General features: G+C 45.4%; 1 protein-coding gene across 1 annotated transcript in view; it reads right to left on the bottom strand.

The window, feature by feature from the left end:
* Positions 1-14,477, bottom strand: part of LOC115458929 (TRIO and F-actin-binding protein-like) — a 110,742-nt gene that overhangs the window by 23,896 nt on the left and 72,369 nt on the right. The window contains exons 5-7 of the mRNA XM_030188784.1: positions 13,506-13,665; positions 7,276-7,389; positions 5,060-5,146 (exon numbers count right to left, since the gene is read on the bottom strand). Coding sequence (XP_030044644.1) covers positions 5,060-5,146; positions 7,276-7,389; positions 13,506-13,665 — 361 coding nt within the window. The remainder of the gene's footprint in view (positions 1-5,059; positions 5,147-7,275; positions 7,390-13,505; positions 13,666-14,477) is intronic.

Here is a 14,477-nt window from a genome sequence, read left to right on the forward strand (position 1 = left end):
CACTGATTCTTGGTGTCTCCAGTGCCTGGGGATTGAGCCTACCCCTTTCAGCTGTGTTCTTGGCCTTCGTCTAGAGGCTCAAAGAGAAAATGTTTGGCCTTTTTAAAAGTGGGGAAAGACAAACTAAACCTATAATGGATAAATGGAAAAAAGCCCCAAAATAAAGAACACAATTAAAAATCCCACTGGGAAGGCATGAAAAGCTGTGAAAAATAAAGAACCACACCAGATGCAGAAAGGGAGCTGCGAAACAGTGTCTTCTCCTCACAGCAGATGAGAGAAGACTGCTGGTACCATTCTCTTGTGGTGGGTGGGAAGGCATTCTTGCATGCGAAGTGGGGACACTGGCATGCGTCTTAAAGCTGTAGTTCGCTATTTCAAGCTTTCTGTGCTGGAAGACGTCACCCACATGTGATAATGTAACCTGCTTGTCCTCAGAGAAGGCAGGGTCTCTAATTGCATCCAGCATTCACTGATGCAGCATACAACAAAATGCCTCCTTCATGCTTGTGGAACTCTACAGCACCATTACCTGGCAGGGCCTACTATAGAGCCTGACTAAAACCAGGATGGAGAAATTAGGTCTTACCTGCTAATTTGCTTTTTTTTTAGTTCCTCTAGACAGGAACAGATGGTTTATGCATTCCTACCAGCAGATGGAGACAGAGAACACTCTGATCTTCAAGATACTGTATATCTACAAATAGCAAAGTAGAAAACAGCCAACAAACAAGACCTGGACGCAAGAGGAGACAACCAATGTACAGGCAAACTATGCTGCACTGATGAACTCCCATCTTCCTGCTGTGCTGCTGCCAAGGCTGATGAACACCAGTGCTGCTGAAGGACAGCCTGAAAACAAGGACCAAAGCCCCAATAGGGCTGCCTTTGCCAGGTAGAACACACCATAGAGTATGCCTATGGCCATACCGACAAAGAGGCAGCACCCAAACAGAACAACCTCTGTGCCATGAATTTGGAGGGGAGGGTGGGGGGGGGGGGGTTGGTTGTAGGTAAGGTAAATTCTTCTTTCCATTCTGCTACTCCCTCTCACAAACACGCTGACAATCTGAGACAGAATCCAGAAACTGGGCGGCTTCTGTGCCAGTCTAGAGGGACTAAAGGAAAGCAAATTAGCAGGTAAGACCTAATTTCTTCTTCCCCAGTGTACCTGTAGACTGGCACAAATAGGAAGTACCAAAGTAGTAACTTCACAGGCGGGACCCCGAAGCCCGCATACCAACGTCCGAGCCCCAAAGACAGCATCCTGCCGAGTGTGGACGTCCAGATGGTGATCCCATGCAAAAGAATGCAGAGAACATCAAACAGTTGCCTTACAAATACAAGATAGGTGCAATCAAAGAATGCTCCGCCCAAGACAAAGCCTGAGCCCTGGTTGAATGAGTCCGTAAGAACTCCAGAACCAGTCTTCCATGGAGAACATAGGCAGATGGAATTGCCTCTTTGATTCACCGAGGAACGGTTGCCTTAGAGGTAGCCCCCCCCCCCTGCAAGTTCCACCAATCAATACAGAAAGCCTGTCTATGTGTCAAAAACCCTAAACAATGCTTAAGCACCCTCCCGAGATCCAAAGTATAGAGACACCACTGCTCCAGCGTATCTGAGTTGTCCCCGAGCACAGGAAGAACCACTGAGATAGAATGGCAAAACCACCTTGGAAAGAAAAGATGGCACCACCCGGAGCTCCACCTTGTCCAAGACCAGCGTCAAAAAAGGCACTACAAGAAAGGGCCTGAAGCTTCAAAATCCGCCGAGCCAAAGTCAATGCCATCAGAAATAGTCTTCAGAGTAAGATCCTAAAGCGAGGAACTTGATAGGGGCTCAAACAGAGCAGAAACCCACACAGACAGCACAAGGTTAAGATCCACTGATGAGGAGACGAAGCAAACAAAACCAACCTAAAGGAAACACTGTACATCCAAATGAACCGCAAGCAACTTTCCATCCAAATGAGTGGAGATAACAGAGGAAGCGTAACCATGAAACCTCAAATGCGCCCGTTCAAGAGCCATGCTGTAAGCAAGAGCGAACCAGGTTCTCCACCTGTGCCTGAGCCAGAAGGCCCCGAGACACTGGAAGACAGAGGCTCCTCCACCAGCAGCTGAACAAGATCCATATACCAGGGCCTCTGTGGCCAATCAGGCACCACCAGCACCACTGGGTCGTGATCCTGCGAATGACCCCACTCACCAGGGACCACAGTAGAAACACATTTAGGCCAAGACTGGGCCAGCTCACCCAGCCCTGTCATTACACCGTCTAGCCTTAGGCTGAAGAAACGGGCATACCTTGGTGTTGCAAATGGTTGCCATGAGATCCATAACAAGAATCCCCCACACCTGCACACAATGGGATCAAAGACATCCAGATTGTGATTCCAGTCTCTGGGATCAAGAAGATGTTGATTCAGGAAGTCCGCCTGGACGTTGTCCTCCTCCGCAACGTGAGCCGCCAACAGCGCCTCAATCTCAGGACCTTAGTTTTCCCTAAACTCTTGACCAACTTGTCTAACTCCTCCCCAAAAAGGAGAGAACCCCGAAAGGGAAACTTACTCAGCTTAGACATGAAAGCTGCATCGGTCAACCAGCCTCGCAATCACAGGGTCCCCCATGTACTACTACTACTACTACTTAACATTTCTAGAGCGCTACTAGGGTTACGCAGCGCTGTACAAATTAACAATAAGGACGGTCCCTGCTCGGAAGAGCTTACAATCTAAAGGACGAAATGTCAAGTTGGGGTAGATAAGTTTTCTGAGAGGAGGTGTAGTGATTAGGTGCCGAAGGCGACACTGAAGAGGTGGGCTTTGAGCATTGATTTGAAGATGGGTAGGGAGGGGGCACGACGTATGGGCTCAGGGAGTTTGTTCCAGGCATGGACTTAGCCAAGGACCAGATCAAATCATAAAGTGCATACAACAGCAAAAAAAAAAAAGGATCCCCATCTCAATCTTATCGACCTTCTGATTCACAAGAGCCCAGTCATCAGCATGTCTGTCCAGCATATGTTCAGCCCAGTGGAAGCATGCATGAGCCCCCAAACAGCCACAAATGGCCATCTGCACTGCTAAAACCACCACAAAGCTCTGTTTGAGTAAGGCCTCCAGACGCCGGTCCTGAGGATCCTTCAAAGCCGTGTCGCTGTCCATACGAACCGTATTCTTAATCACTGCAGCGACGAACGCATCCACGACCGGAGGCCTCAAGGACTCCAGGTCAGCTTCTGGAATAGGATAGAGCGGCACCATAGAACGGGCCAGATGGAAAAGAGCATCCAGAACCTTCCACTGAGTCTGAACAACATCTCTAATGTCCTGGTGCCTCTAACAAAGCACCGTTCTGGGTGCTTCCTTAGGAGCATCTTCAAATCTTACCACCACAGAAACTTGAGCAATGAGTTCCGGAAGTTCATCTCGCTAAAAATGGGTGTCCAAACATATCCTCCCAGTAATTACCTCCTCCGACCAAGGGTCCCTCCTGTGCAGCCTGATCCCAAGACATCCAGAAGCAAATTGCCCTCTTCATCAGAATGGAAAGATCCAGCCCCAATCCATGCAACGCTGTTTAGCGGCAGATTCCGAAGCTGGGGGGGAGGGGGTGGGGCAGGCAAGACCCTGCGAAAGAGACCAGTCTGCTGCTACTTCCTAATGCTGGCAGTATGCCCTATTAATAGCCAGCACAAAGTCTGGAGAAAAATCAACTCTTGAGGGCTCAGGCTGCACTGAGGCTAAAACTGTGGTCCCCAGAAACCACAGGCTCGAGCCGCAGGGAAGCTCCAGTGCCAGCAAAGAATCCAAACTGGCAGCGGTTCCTGCCAAAACTGGAGCTGCCACCATTACCTGCATCTTGAAGCTCTCTCCCCCCCTCCCCCCCCGAAGACACCGACGCAGGAAGGGAGGCCAGCCTGCTCATGCAAAAGCAACAACTTCCTGCAGCATCCAACCCGCGGCGATGACAAAACGGGAAGTGCTTCAAACACAGAGCCGCCATCACCTGATTCCAAAAATACCACACGACTAACCCGACCAGCCCCGTGAGACTCTCCAAGACAGCGCTGCAGGCAGATCTCTATCTCAAGGCTGCCTGTCTGGCCCGTGGCAGAAGAGGCCAGCCAAGGAAAGAAACAGCAAGGGTAGCAAAGAGACCACTTCGAGAGAAGGGGGGGGGGGGGAGGGAGGGACCCAGCCACCCAAGTGTACACACCAGGGAAAACAGAACCCCTCACCCCACGGGCCTCAAACCCCAGTCCAGCAAGCAGGAAGAAGCGTAGCCTGTATTTACTTCGTTTCTTTTGTTATTTTGAAAACAAAGTAAAGAAACCAAGAAGTCTCCTCTTGCCAAGGTCTTGCTCAAACAAAATTTAGTCAATATGCCCTTTTTTTTTTCAGAGAGAAAAAGAACTGCACAAACTTATCACTGCTAACACCTGCTGAAACTGAGAACAGACTGAATTCCAAGGGACTGCACAGCCCACATATAGTGTCTTGAAGTTCAGTGTATTCTCAGTCTCCATCTGCTGGTAGGAGTGCATAATCCATCTGTGTCACTCTAGAGGGACGCTGAGGAATTATGATTTCAGCTGAAACAGATATGTAAAACAAAGCCCTCCCCCCACCAAAACAGCACCCACTCCATCCCCCTCCTGGGCCCAGCTGTAGGCGCAGCGGCAGCAGCGTGTCATTTGTGGCTAGTGGGGGGCAGGAGTGATACTCATTTGCACCTGCCAATGCCAATTCCAGTCTCAGAATGGCTGCTGTAATCTCCAGAGGCAGTCCCAAGTAGCATGATTTCGGTTTCAGCCAAATATACATCAGCATTTTTGGCTGAACCGAAACAAGGCTGAACATGAATTTTGGGCCTGTTTCGGTCCCAAAACTGAAATTCGGTCAACCTCTAGCCACTGTTCACTTAATCCACTGTTTTCCTACTATAGTCTTATCAATTCCTATGCCTTCTTGTATCCCTTTTATTTCCAGTTCTGGCCCCAAAAGGAGACACCCTCATTTCCCAGGCAAAGAAATTCAGCTCATCTCACATACATTTTGCATAGTTTGCAGTTCCTCCCTCAGGCAGCCAACCTCCTGCTTCAGGTATTGCAGTTCATTCTCCTTCACTCTCAGTAGGACCTGGGAAACCCCAGTGGGAGAAGGCAAGGCACAACAAAACAGAAGAGGAGAAAATACAAAGGCAAAAAAGGAAAAAAAAAATCAAGACACACTCTAGTACTGTTAAAGCCATATCCTGGCTCCCTCAGAACTGCAAGAAAAGCGGAAGAAACCCCCCCAAAAGACCAGACTGAAACCACAGATGGTAAGAGCACCAAAAGAAGGTTTTATTTGGACCCTACACAGTCTGTGTTTCGGCTGAAAAGGCCTTCCTCAGGGGTCTAAAACAAAACAAAATATAACATATAATATAATAACATATATAATATAACAATATTCTATATATGATACGTAACGGTGACATTAAAATTAAAACCATAAAAATCTAAAAACATATAATATCACAAATCATTATAAAAGATAAGAGACAAATGAGGATGCAGCATTTGAAATAATCCAGAATACGAATAGCAATAAAGACTAAAATACATATAATATATAAGCAAAAACCGTATAAATATGGTAATGGTAATACTATTTCAAACTCCCAGAGCCACATACAGGAATATGTATATTCAGACATATGATTAAAAATATATAATGTAAATAAATGATAATGTGGAAATGTCAATTCAACCTCCAAAGCCAAATAATTAATGTGATGAATTAATATGTGATGAAAAATGATAAAAAGAAAAAATGAAAAGAAAAAACAAAATGAACCTAAAAATGATTGAATAATAACACCTACTGCATAAGTGAATACATATAAAGGTTGTACAGATGGATTATTTCAAATGCTGTATCCTCATTTATCTCTTATGTTTTATAATGATTTGTGTGTGATATATGTTTTTAGATTTTTATGGTTTTAATTTTAATGTCACCATTACGCATCATATATAGAATATTGTATGGAACAATTTTAGATGTGTTTATATTATATATGTTATATTTTGTTTTAGACCCCTGAGGAAGGCCTTCTCAGCCGAAACACGGACTGTGTAGGGTCCCAATAAAACTTCTTTTGGTGCTCTTACCATCTGTGGTTTCAGTTTGGTCTTTTTGGGGGGTTTCTTCTGCTTTTCTTGTTGTTTTGTGTGTTTTTGCGGGAGATTTGGACTCTCTTTTTGTTGTTCTTTTCCCTCAGAACAGCTACACGCTGTACAAAGTCTGCCCTTTGGCCAAGCAGCAACGTTAAAGCACTTTGTGGAGACAGAGTTTTGAATCTCAGACCACCAGTCTAACAGGCTGTGATCACAGCCCCTAAGCGGAAGATAAAACTACCAGCAGAATCTACAGGCTGAATACTGTGTGCACAGTTAAATGTCTATCCATCTCCTTATCAACTGGGAGTAAAACACTGTGATGGCTGTCCATATAGAGTAAGGGGAGAGGATGCCACTTCAAGACATCTCATTATCAGCAATAAACAAGGCTAAGGGCCAGGACTGGAGTAAAGTAAACATCTCTCTCCTTCCCCCCTTGCCCACACCAATCCAATTCCCAAAGTCTAGAGCAGTCCTCAGGACACACCCATCCAGTCAGGTTTTCAGAATACCTGCAATGAATATGTATGACATACATTTGCATATAATGGAGACTGAAAATGCATAAGATTTGCATGCACATTGTAGGCATTCTGAAAACCTGACTGGATGGATGGGTGTGTCTTGAGGACTGGGTTAAGAACCCCTGCCCTAGAGACTAAACCACTAAGCAAACTGCTGACAAGTTAGTAAGTATAACTAGCACTGCAGATTTGTAACTTGTGTTCATTCTTGTCTTACCCCCAAATATATTTCAGCCTTTGGAACATAATCAAACTAATATGATGTGCACTGTCTTACGGTATGTATCACAGATCCCATGTTATTAAAGATGGCCTGCAAGCTATCAAAATGGTGTATATTCAGGTACAGCACGTGGTTATGTGTCATGCATTGTTGTGCACTTAAGCAATAGCACACATTTGGCTCCACATAATGTGCACTGCTTCCTCTATCAACATTCTCATAATAGTGGTTAAACTATGCCCACAAATTGTGACAATCAATGCTTTAGGAGCCCGCTATATCAACTTCTGGGGGATTTGGCTCTGCTCATTCCCTTAGCACTGCTCACTGAATGGCTACCAAATGTTCTCATGCCTCTAGTTCATAGGAGCTTCTGTCACTATTCTGGGACACATCACCACCGGCATGATGCTTTGCCATGAATGATCGTAGCTTCTCAATCTCGTCTGACAGGCGACTGTTCAGCTCCTGCAAGCAGAGAGAAAAGGAAGTAAATTCAACTGCAATACTGGGAGCAGAATTTATGTAGAAAATTAAAAACAAAGGAGCTAGGATTTATCCCCTTGAGTTTAGTGGAGCATCACCCAAACAAATGCTAATGAAATAGCCTGAATTTTAGGGATAAGCAGCACTAATTCACACCCATTCAGGGTTGAAAAATCCTAACCAGGATGCCTGAAAACTTAAATGTAAGAAATTATTTATGATAATCTCCTTTCGTCAAATCAAGATGCATGGTTATGCTCCCCTACCAACAGATGGGGGCAGAGAACACACCCTACGTATGGTGCCTGTTAGTCTTGTGAGTTCCTATACCAAGTAGAGTGCTGCTGAGCCCGGTACTCGGACCAGGTTCTGCTTGGCAGCTGGACAACCCCGGGTTTCACCTGCGCTGACCGCCGTTCCCCAGAGGTTGAGCCCCTAGGTGTGGGCAGGCCTGCAGGACTTACGGGACGGAGCTGGAAGCGGGATGATGAATGTATCGGCCAGGCAGGCGGCAGGTCAAGAGAGCAATCCAGGTACAGGCGAAAGTCAGGCAGCAGGTCGAGAGTAATCCAGATGCAGGCGAAAGTCAGTAGGCAGGCGGTGGGCAAGCGAGTAATCCAGATGCAGGCGAAAGTCAGTAAGCAGACGGCAGGCAAGCGAGTAATCCAGATGCAGGCAAAAGTCAGTAAGCAGGCGGCAGGCAGAAGGGTAATCCAGGTACAGGCAAAGTCAGCAATGAGGTACCAGTAGATAAGAAGCATCCTAAACACCAGACAACGAAACTTATACCAGACCTGACAATACCGAACTCTCTATACCTGATTGCATCAGTTACTTTGACACGAATGAAATTTAACGTACTACCTCTATTTCTCTTCCCGAAAATAAATTCTCTATATTTGACTGCTTAATCTTACTCTATCACCTATGATTTGTAATGCAATACCAATTTGTATTTCTCATGCCGGGAATGGCGATTGCCATTACGGAACAATGTAAGCCATATTGAGCCTGCAAATAGGTGGGAAAATGTGGGATACAAATGCAACAAACAAACAAATAAAATAGAAGTTGCAAGAGAAACTGTGGCACTGTCAATACAAGGGCCTCAAACATCCTCCATACCAACAGATCTTAGATATCCCCTTGATAACAGCCTCCTGCTTGTAGCCATGCCCTTTCAAGGACCAGGCTGTAAACCAGTATGGAGCCAGATCCTCCAGCTGTATGAATTCCTGAGTAGGTCTCCCATCAGTATAAAAGAACTGTTAGGAGCACTAGGTATGGTGTATAAGTGGTGGCCCCGACATCCGGGGTGTATAAGAGACAGTTCAGCCCTATGCATGACCCTACTTCCATTTAGATAAGGAGATTCAGAAAGTGTTTGAAAAAGGAAACCCAGAATGGAATCCTGTCCAGTGCGAGGGAGTTTCCTTATCCTGCAGCAGTACCTAGGAGTTCCAGAGCATGCTGGGAGGGTCTCTGCAGAGTGGAGCATGTGCTCTGTGAAAAATAGGGCGCATATCTGAAAGGAAGGAGTCTCTAGGCTCCCTAAGAGGTGGGGGGGGGGGGGGGAGAGAAGGGACAAACAGGGAAAAGGAGAGCACCCCAGTCCAGAGAAAGAAGGCTCCATCAGAGAAGGGGGCAGGGAAAGAAGCCCCCCTCACAGAAAGACCAGCCAAGAGTAAACGGACTACCCAACCTGGGGCAAGAAGGGACCCCAAAGTAAGGGCTGAGACATGAAGCTCTGGAAAGGAATGAGGCTGGAGCACATCCAGGGGTGTGCTGGTAAATTGTTAACAGGGGTCTCTCTCTCGCCAGCAAAGTAAAAGAGAATTCAGGAGGGGCCCAAGCCCACATTTTGGGATCCATTTGTTAAAGTAGCCATGGAGAACCGGCTCCCAACATTCTTAAAAACTTAAACGGCTCTCGAGAGCCTGTGAGAGCCTGCTCCAGCACACCACTGAGCATAACCCAGAGTACTGATAGAACTGAAAAATGAGCTTGCGGAGCTATTGCTAGAAATATGTAATTTATCCTTAACATCGAGCATAGTGCTGGAAGATAGGAGGGTGGCCAATGTAACGCCAATTTTTTAAAAAGGTTCCAGAGGAGATCTGGGAAAGTCTGACGTTTGTGCCGGGCAAAATGGTAGAGACTATTATTAAGAACAAAATTACAGAGCATATTCAAAAGCATGGATTAATGAGACAAAGTCAACATGGATTTAGTGAAGGGAAATCTTGCCTCACCAATCTACTACATTTCTTTGAAGGGGTGAACAAACACATGGATAAAGGTGAGCCGGTTGATATTGTGTATCTAGATTTTCAGAAGGCGTTTGACAAAGTACCTTATGAAAGACTCCAGAGGAAACTGGAGTGTCATGGGATAAGAGGTAGTGTTCTATTGTGGATTAAAAACTGTAGGGTTAAATGGTCAGTATTCTCAATGGAGAAGGGTAGTTAGTGGGGTTCCCCAGGGGTCTGTGCTGGGACCGCTGCCTTTTTAACATATTTATAAATGACCTAGAGATGGGAGTAACTAGTGAGGTAATTAAATTTGCTGATGACACAAAGTTATTCAAAGTCATTAAATCGTGGAAGGATTGTGAAAAATTACAAGAGGACCTTACGAGACTGGGAGACTGGGCGTCTAAATGGCAGATGACGTTTAATGTCAGCAAGTGCAAAGTGATGCATGTGGGAAAGAGGAACCCGAATTATAGCTACGTCATGCAAGGTTCCACATTAGGAGTCACGGACCAAGAAAGGGATCTAGGTGTCGATGATACGCTGAAACCTTCTGCTCAGTGTGCTGCTGTGGCTAAGAAAGCAAATAGAATGTTAGGTATTATTAGGAAAGGAATGGAAAACAAAAATGAGGATGTTATAATGCCTTTGTATGGTTCCATGGTGCGACTGCACCTCAAATACTGTGTTCAATTCTGGTTGCCGCATCTCAAAAAAGATATAGTGGAATTAGAAAAGGTGCAGAGAAGGGCGACAAAAATGATAAAGGGGATGGGACAACTTCCCTATGAGGAAAGGCTAAAGCGGCTAGGGCTCTTCAGCTTGGAGAAAAGGCGGCTGAAGGGAGATATGATAGAGGTCTATAAAATAATGAGTGGAGTTGAACAGGTAGATGTGAAGGGTCTGTTTACGCTTTCCAAATATACTAGGACTAGGGGGAATGCGATGAAGCTACAATATAGTAAATTTAAAACGAATCTGAGAAAAGTTCTCTTCACTCAACATGTAATTAAACTCTGGAATTTGTTGCCAGAGAATGTGGTAAAGGTGGTTAGCTTAGCGGAGATTAAAAAAGGTTTGGACGGCTTCCTAAAGGAAAAGTCCATAGACCGTTATTAAATGGACTTGGGGAAAATCCACTATTTCTGGGATAAGCAGCATAAAATGGTTTGTACTTTTTTGGGATCTTGCCGGGTATTTGTGACCTGGATTGGCCACTGTTGGAAACAGGATGCTGGGCTTGATGGACCTTTGGTCTTTCCCAGAATGGCAATACTTATGTACTTATGACCTAACAGAGGCCGGTGAGCCAGAGTAGAAACCCCGTTTGATACTGACCACTAAAAGCAACTGAGAAGTCCCTAAACATTACTGGATTGTAGCACCCAGTGTAGCTACTGTGTAATATTTTTTGCCTGTGGCAGTGGGGGGGGGGGGGGGGGGGGGGGGGGGGGGGGCATGTGCAAGAACACTGCAAGGCACGGTGCTGCCCCCAGCTCTGGTGGCAATGATGGAAAAGCCCCAGAGCTGGATATTTTTCTGTTGCTAATTTTTACTTGACAAGCATGGAAAGATAGTGTGGGGGCTGTATAAGTCCTACAGGTTACAGGTTATAATTTATATACTGCTAATACCCAATCAATTCAAAGGAATGGTTATGCTGAATGCTGTTGGGACTTTGTAAATGGTTAAGCCCTGTGGAGGGAGGCCAGAATCTGCCCCAGGAAGATTAACTGTTTTGTTGGAACCTTAATGTATTGCCAGGACTGTGGGAAACTGCAAGACTGGGTTGGTGGAAGATATAGCTAGAAGAGGGGCCCTATGGGAGCAGAGGGTTTGAAGCCTGGGTAGGATAATGCAAAGATAACTTAGTGGCCTGCAAGAAGACTATTGGGACAATGAAATACAATTGGTGCTGTACACTGAGGAGTTACTTCTTCATACTTGTGCCAGGGAACCATGAGAATAAAAGTACCTGAGTCAACATAACCCCGACATAGGGTTCAATGGTCTAAACACCAATGGATAATTTCTGCCTCTAAACACCATGGAAAAAATAACAGATCCCATGGTGGCAACACCAGAAGCAGGGCACCAAGATCTTCAGACCATTTTCTGACTGAAGAACCAGTGTACCATGTGTTTTGCACTGTCATTATTGGGTCCATGGCTGAGAGGCTCCAACTATTCAACATGAAGGTAAACAGCCAATCCATCAGCTCCCATTTCGTAGAATCTGAGATGTGATGGTTGAGTCTGAATGAATGCTCTCTACCCCCATTAAGTGGGTGGCTGAGAAACTCCAGCTGCCTCTACCCACAAACCTACATCCATGGCCTTCTGAAGGCTTCTGATACCGCCCTGGTGATTCACATAAATCACAACTGTTGCACTGTCAGACAGAAGCTTGCCCACAAATAGGAGTGCAAATTCCAGGATAGCCTTCTTTATGTTCTATGTCTCCAAGTGGTTAATCAACCAGTGGAATTCTGCCTCTTCCCAGCAATCCTGAGCCACTTAACCCCTTTAATGGCCTCCCAGCTATTAAAACTTGCATCCATTGTGTCAGTAATCCAACATGGTTCACTACTCTAAATGTGCAGACTCCAACTGAAATTCAGTCAGCCTCTAATCCTCTCCACTCTTGACCAGATTGGCTGCCACTTCTGCTGCAGATATTCTGATCACCACTGTGCTGCCATTAATCAAGCCTGTATTCAGTACCTCAGAGGCAGTCAAGCTTCCTGGATTGATGGCCACTGAAAGCTCTTCTTTCAGTGGCATGAAACTCCTAACAGTTTGAAGAGCCACACTAGAGTGAGCCAGGCCTGGTCCACTTATGCTTAGCACTGGAGGATGTGTGTATCAAAGGAGCAACCCCCCCCCCCCCCCCCCCCCCAACATAACACTGATTTGTTGCCCTGCTGCTAAGAAATTGTTTTTTAAAACTATCTTTATAGACTGCATGCAGCAGACAAGAGCTCTCAGCCAGGCCTCAAATCCAGGAAACTGAAGAACCCCCCCCCCCCAAAACAAACAAACAAACAAAAACAGCCAAGTATGTCACCCCAGCCAATTCAGATTTCTAAATTAGGTAATCAATACAACATAGAAAAGAAAATAAGATGATACCTTTTTTTTTATTGGACTAACAATACATTTTTTGATTAGCTTTCGAAGGTAGCCCTTCTTGGTCACATCAAAAATAAGCAAATTTTGATAAGTAACAGCATATATAAGATGAAGAAGGGCTACCTTCGAAAGCTAATCAAAAAATGTATCAAGTTAGTCCAATAAAAAAAAGGTATCATCTTACTTTCTTTTCTATGTTTTATCTTATTCTATTTCTATTGATTACCTCTAAAAGTGGACTAACACGGCTACCACATCTCTATAAATTAGGTACAAACTTCCAAACATGGGGAGAGGATGCCAAAGGCACAACTGCCCCAGGGGCTCCTATTTCAGCAAATGTCCTTGACCAAAACCAACTTCCATATGCACAGATCAGCTTCCTCGCCATCTGCTTGAGAGAGAATACATTGGTGTGCTGTTCAGTACATGGGCAGCTTAAATACGGCAACTTTAGCAAGCCTTGGTATCTTTGCTGAGTAGGGAAGCATAATTCATGCATCTGAAGTAATCTGGCTAGAACAAAGAACTGGCATTTGGTATAAAAAAAGGAAAATATTATTAAACAAACTAAAGACCAAATTAAATCAAAATATCAACGATGAAAAAAAGTTTTGACTGGCACCAAAGTACTATACTTCCACTCCTGCACCTCTTTCTTAATTTTTAATGCTCCTGGGGCCAGACATGTGAAAAGTGGATGAAGTATCTCACCTGATTCTGCCGCAGCAGTTCTCGTCCTTCCTGCTGGCATTTTAATAGCATCCGATCTCTTTCTTCGGCAGTTTGTGTCAAGGCATTAATTTCAAGGCACTTCTGTGAGTAGCGCTCAGAGAGCCCCTGCAGGTCACGTTTTAAGGCCTCCACATCTGACCTGCCAAAACAAAAAGGGAAAGTTATCTCTGTACTGCTGCACAGAGATAGTTTTATGAAAAGCAAAGATACTTACCTGTAGCAGGTATTCTCCGAGGACAGCAGGTTGATTGTTCTCACATGTGGGTCGACGTCCACGTTGGCCCAGGAACCGGCATTTTGCCAGCAAAATAAAAACAAGTTTTGCTAGAGTCTTCTAGCGCGCGAATTGCATACACCGCGCATGCGCGGATGACTTCCCGCCCGTTGCGTGAGCGTGCTTCCTCAATTTAATCAAAAAACATAGAAGCAACAAACAACAAGAACATCTCCAAAGGGGAGGAGGGTGGGTTTGTGAGAACAATCAGCCTGTTGTCCTCGGAGAAAACCTGCTACAGGTAAGTATCTTCACTTTCTCCGAGGACAAGCAGGCTGCTTGTTCTCACATGTGGGATATCCCTAGCAACCATGCTCACTCAAAACAATGAACATTGGCCAATTGGGCCTCGCAACGGCAAGGACATACATAGATTGACCTGAAACCATAAACAACTAACAGAATGCAGCCTGGAACAGAACAAAAATGGGTCTAGGGGGGTGGAGTTGGATTCTAAACCCCAAACAGATTCTGCAGCACCATCTGCCCAAACCGACTGTCGCGTCGGGTATCCTGCTGAAGGCAGTAGTGAGATGTGAATGTGTGGACTGATGACCACGTTGCAGCCTTGCAAATCTCAATGGAGGCTGACTAAGTGAGCCACTGACACAGCCATGGCTCTAACATTATGAGTCATGACATGGCCCTCTAAAGACAGCCCAGCTTGGGCATAAGTG

This window comes from Microcaecilia unicolor, unplaced genomic scaffold (genome assembly GCF_901765095.1).
Source record: "Microcaecilia unicolor unplaced genomic scaffold, aMicUni1.1, whole genome shotgun sequence".
NCBI lineage: Eukaryota > Metazoa > Chordata > Amphibia > Gymnophiona > Siphonopidae > Microcaecilia > Microcaecilia unicolor.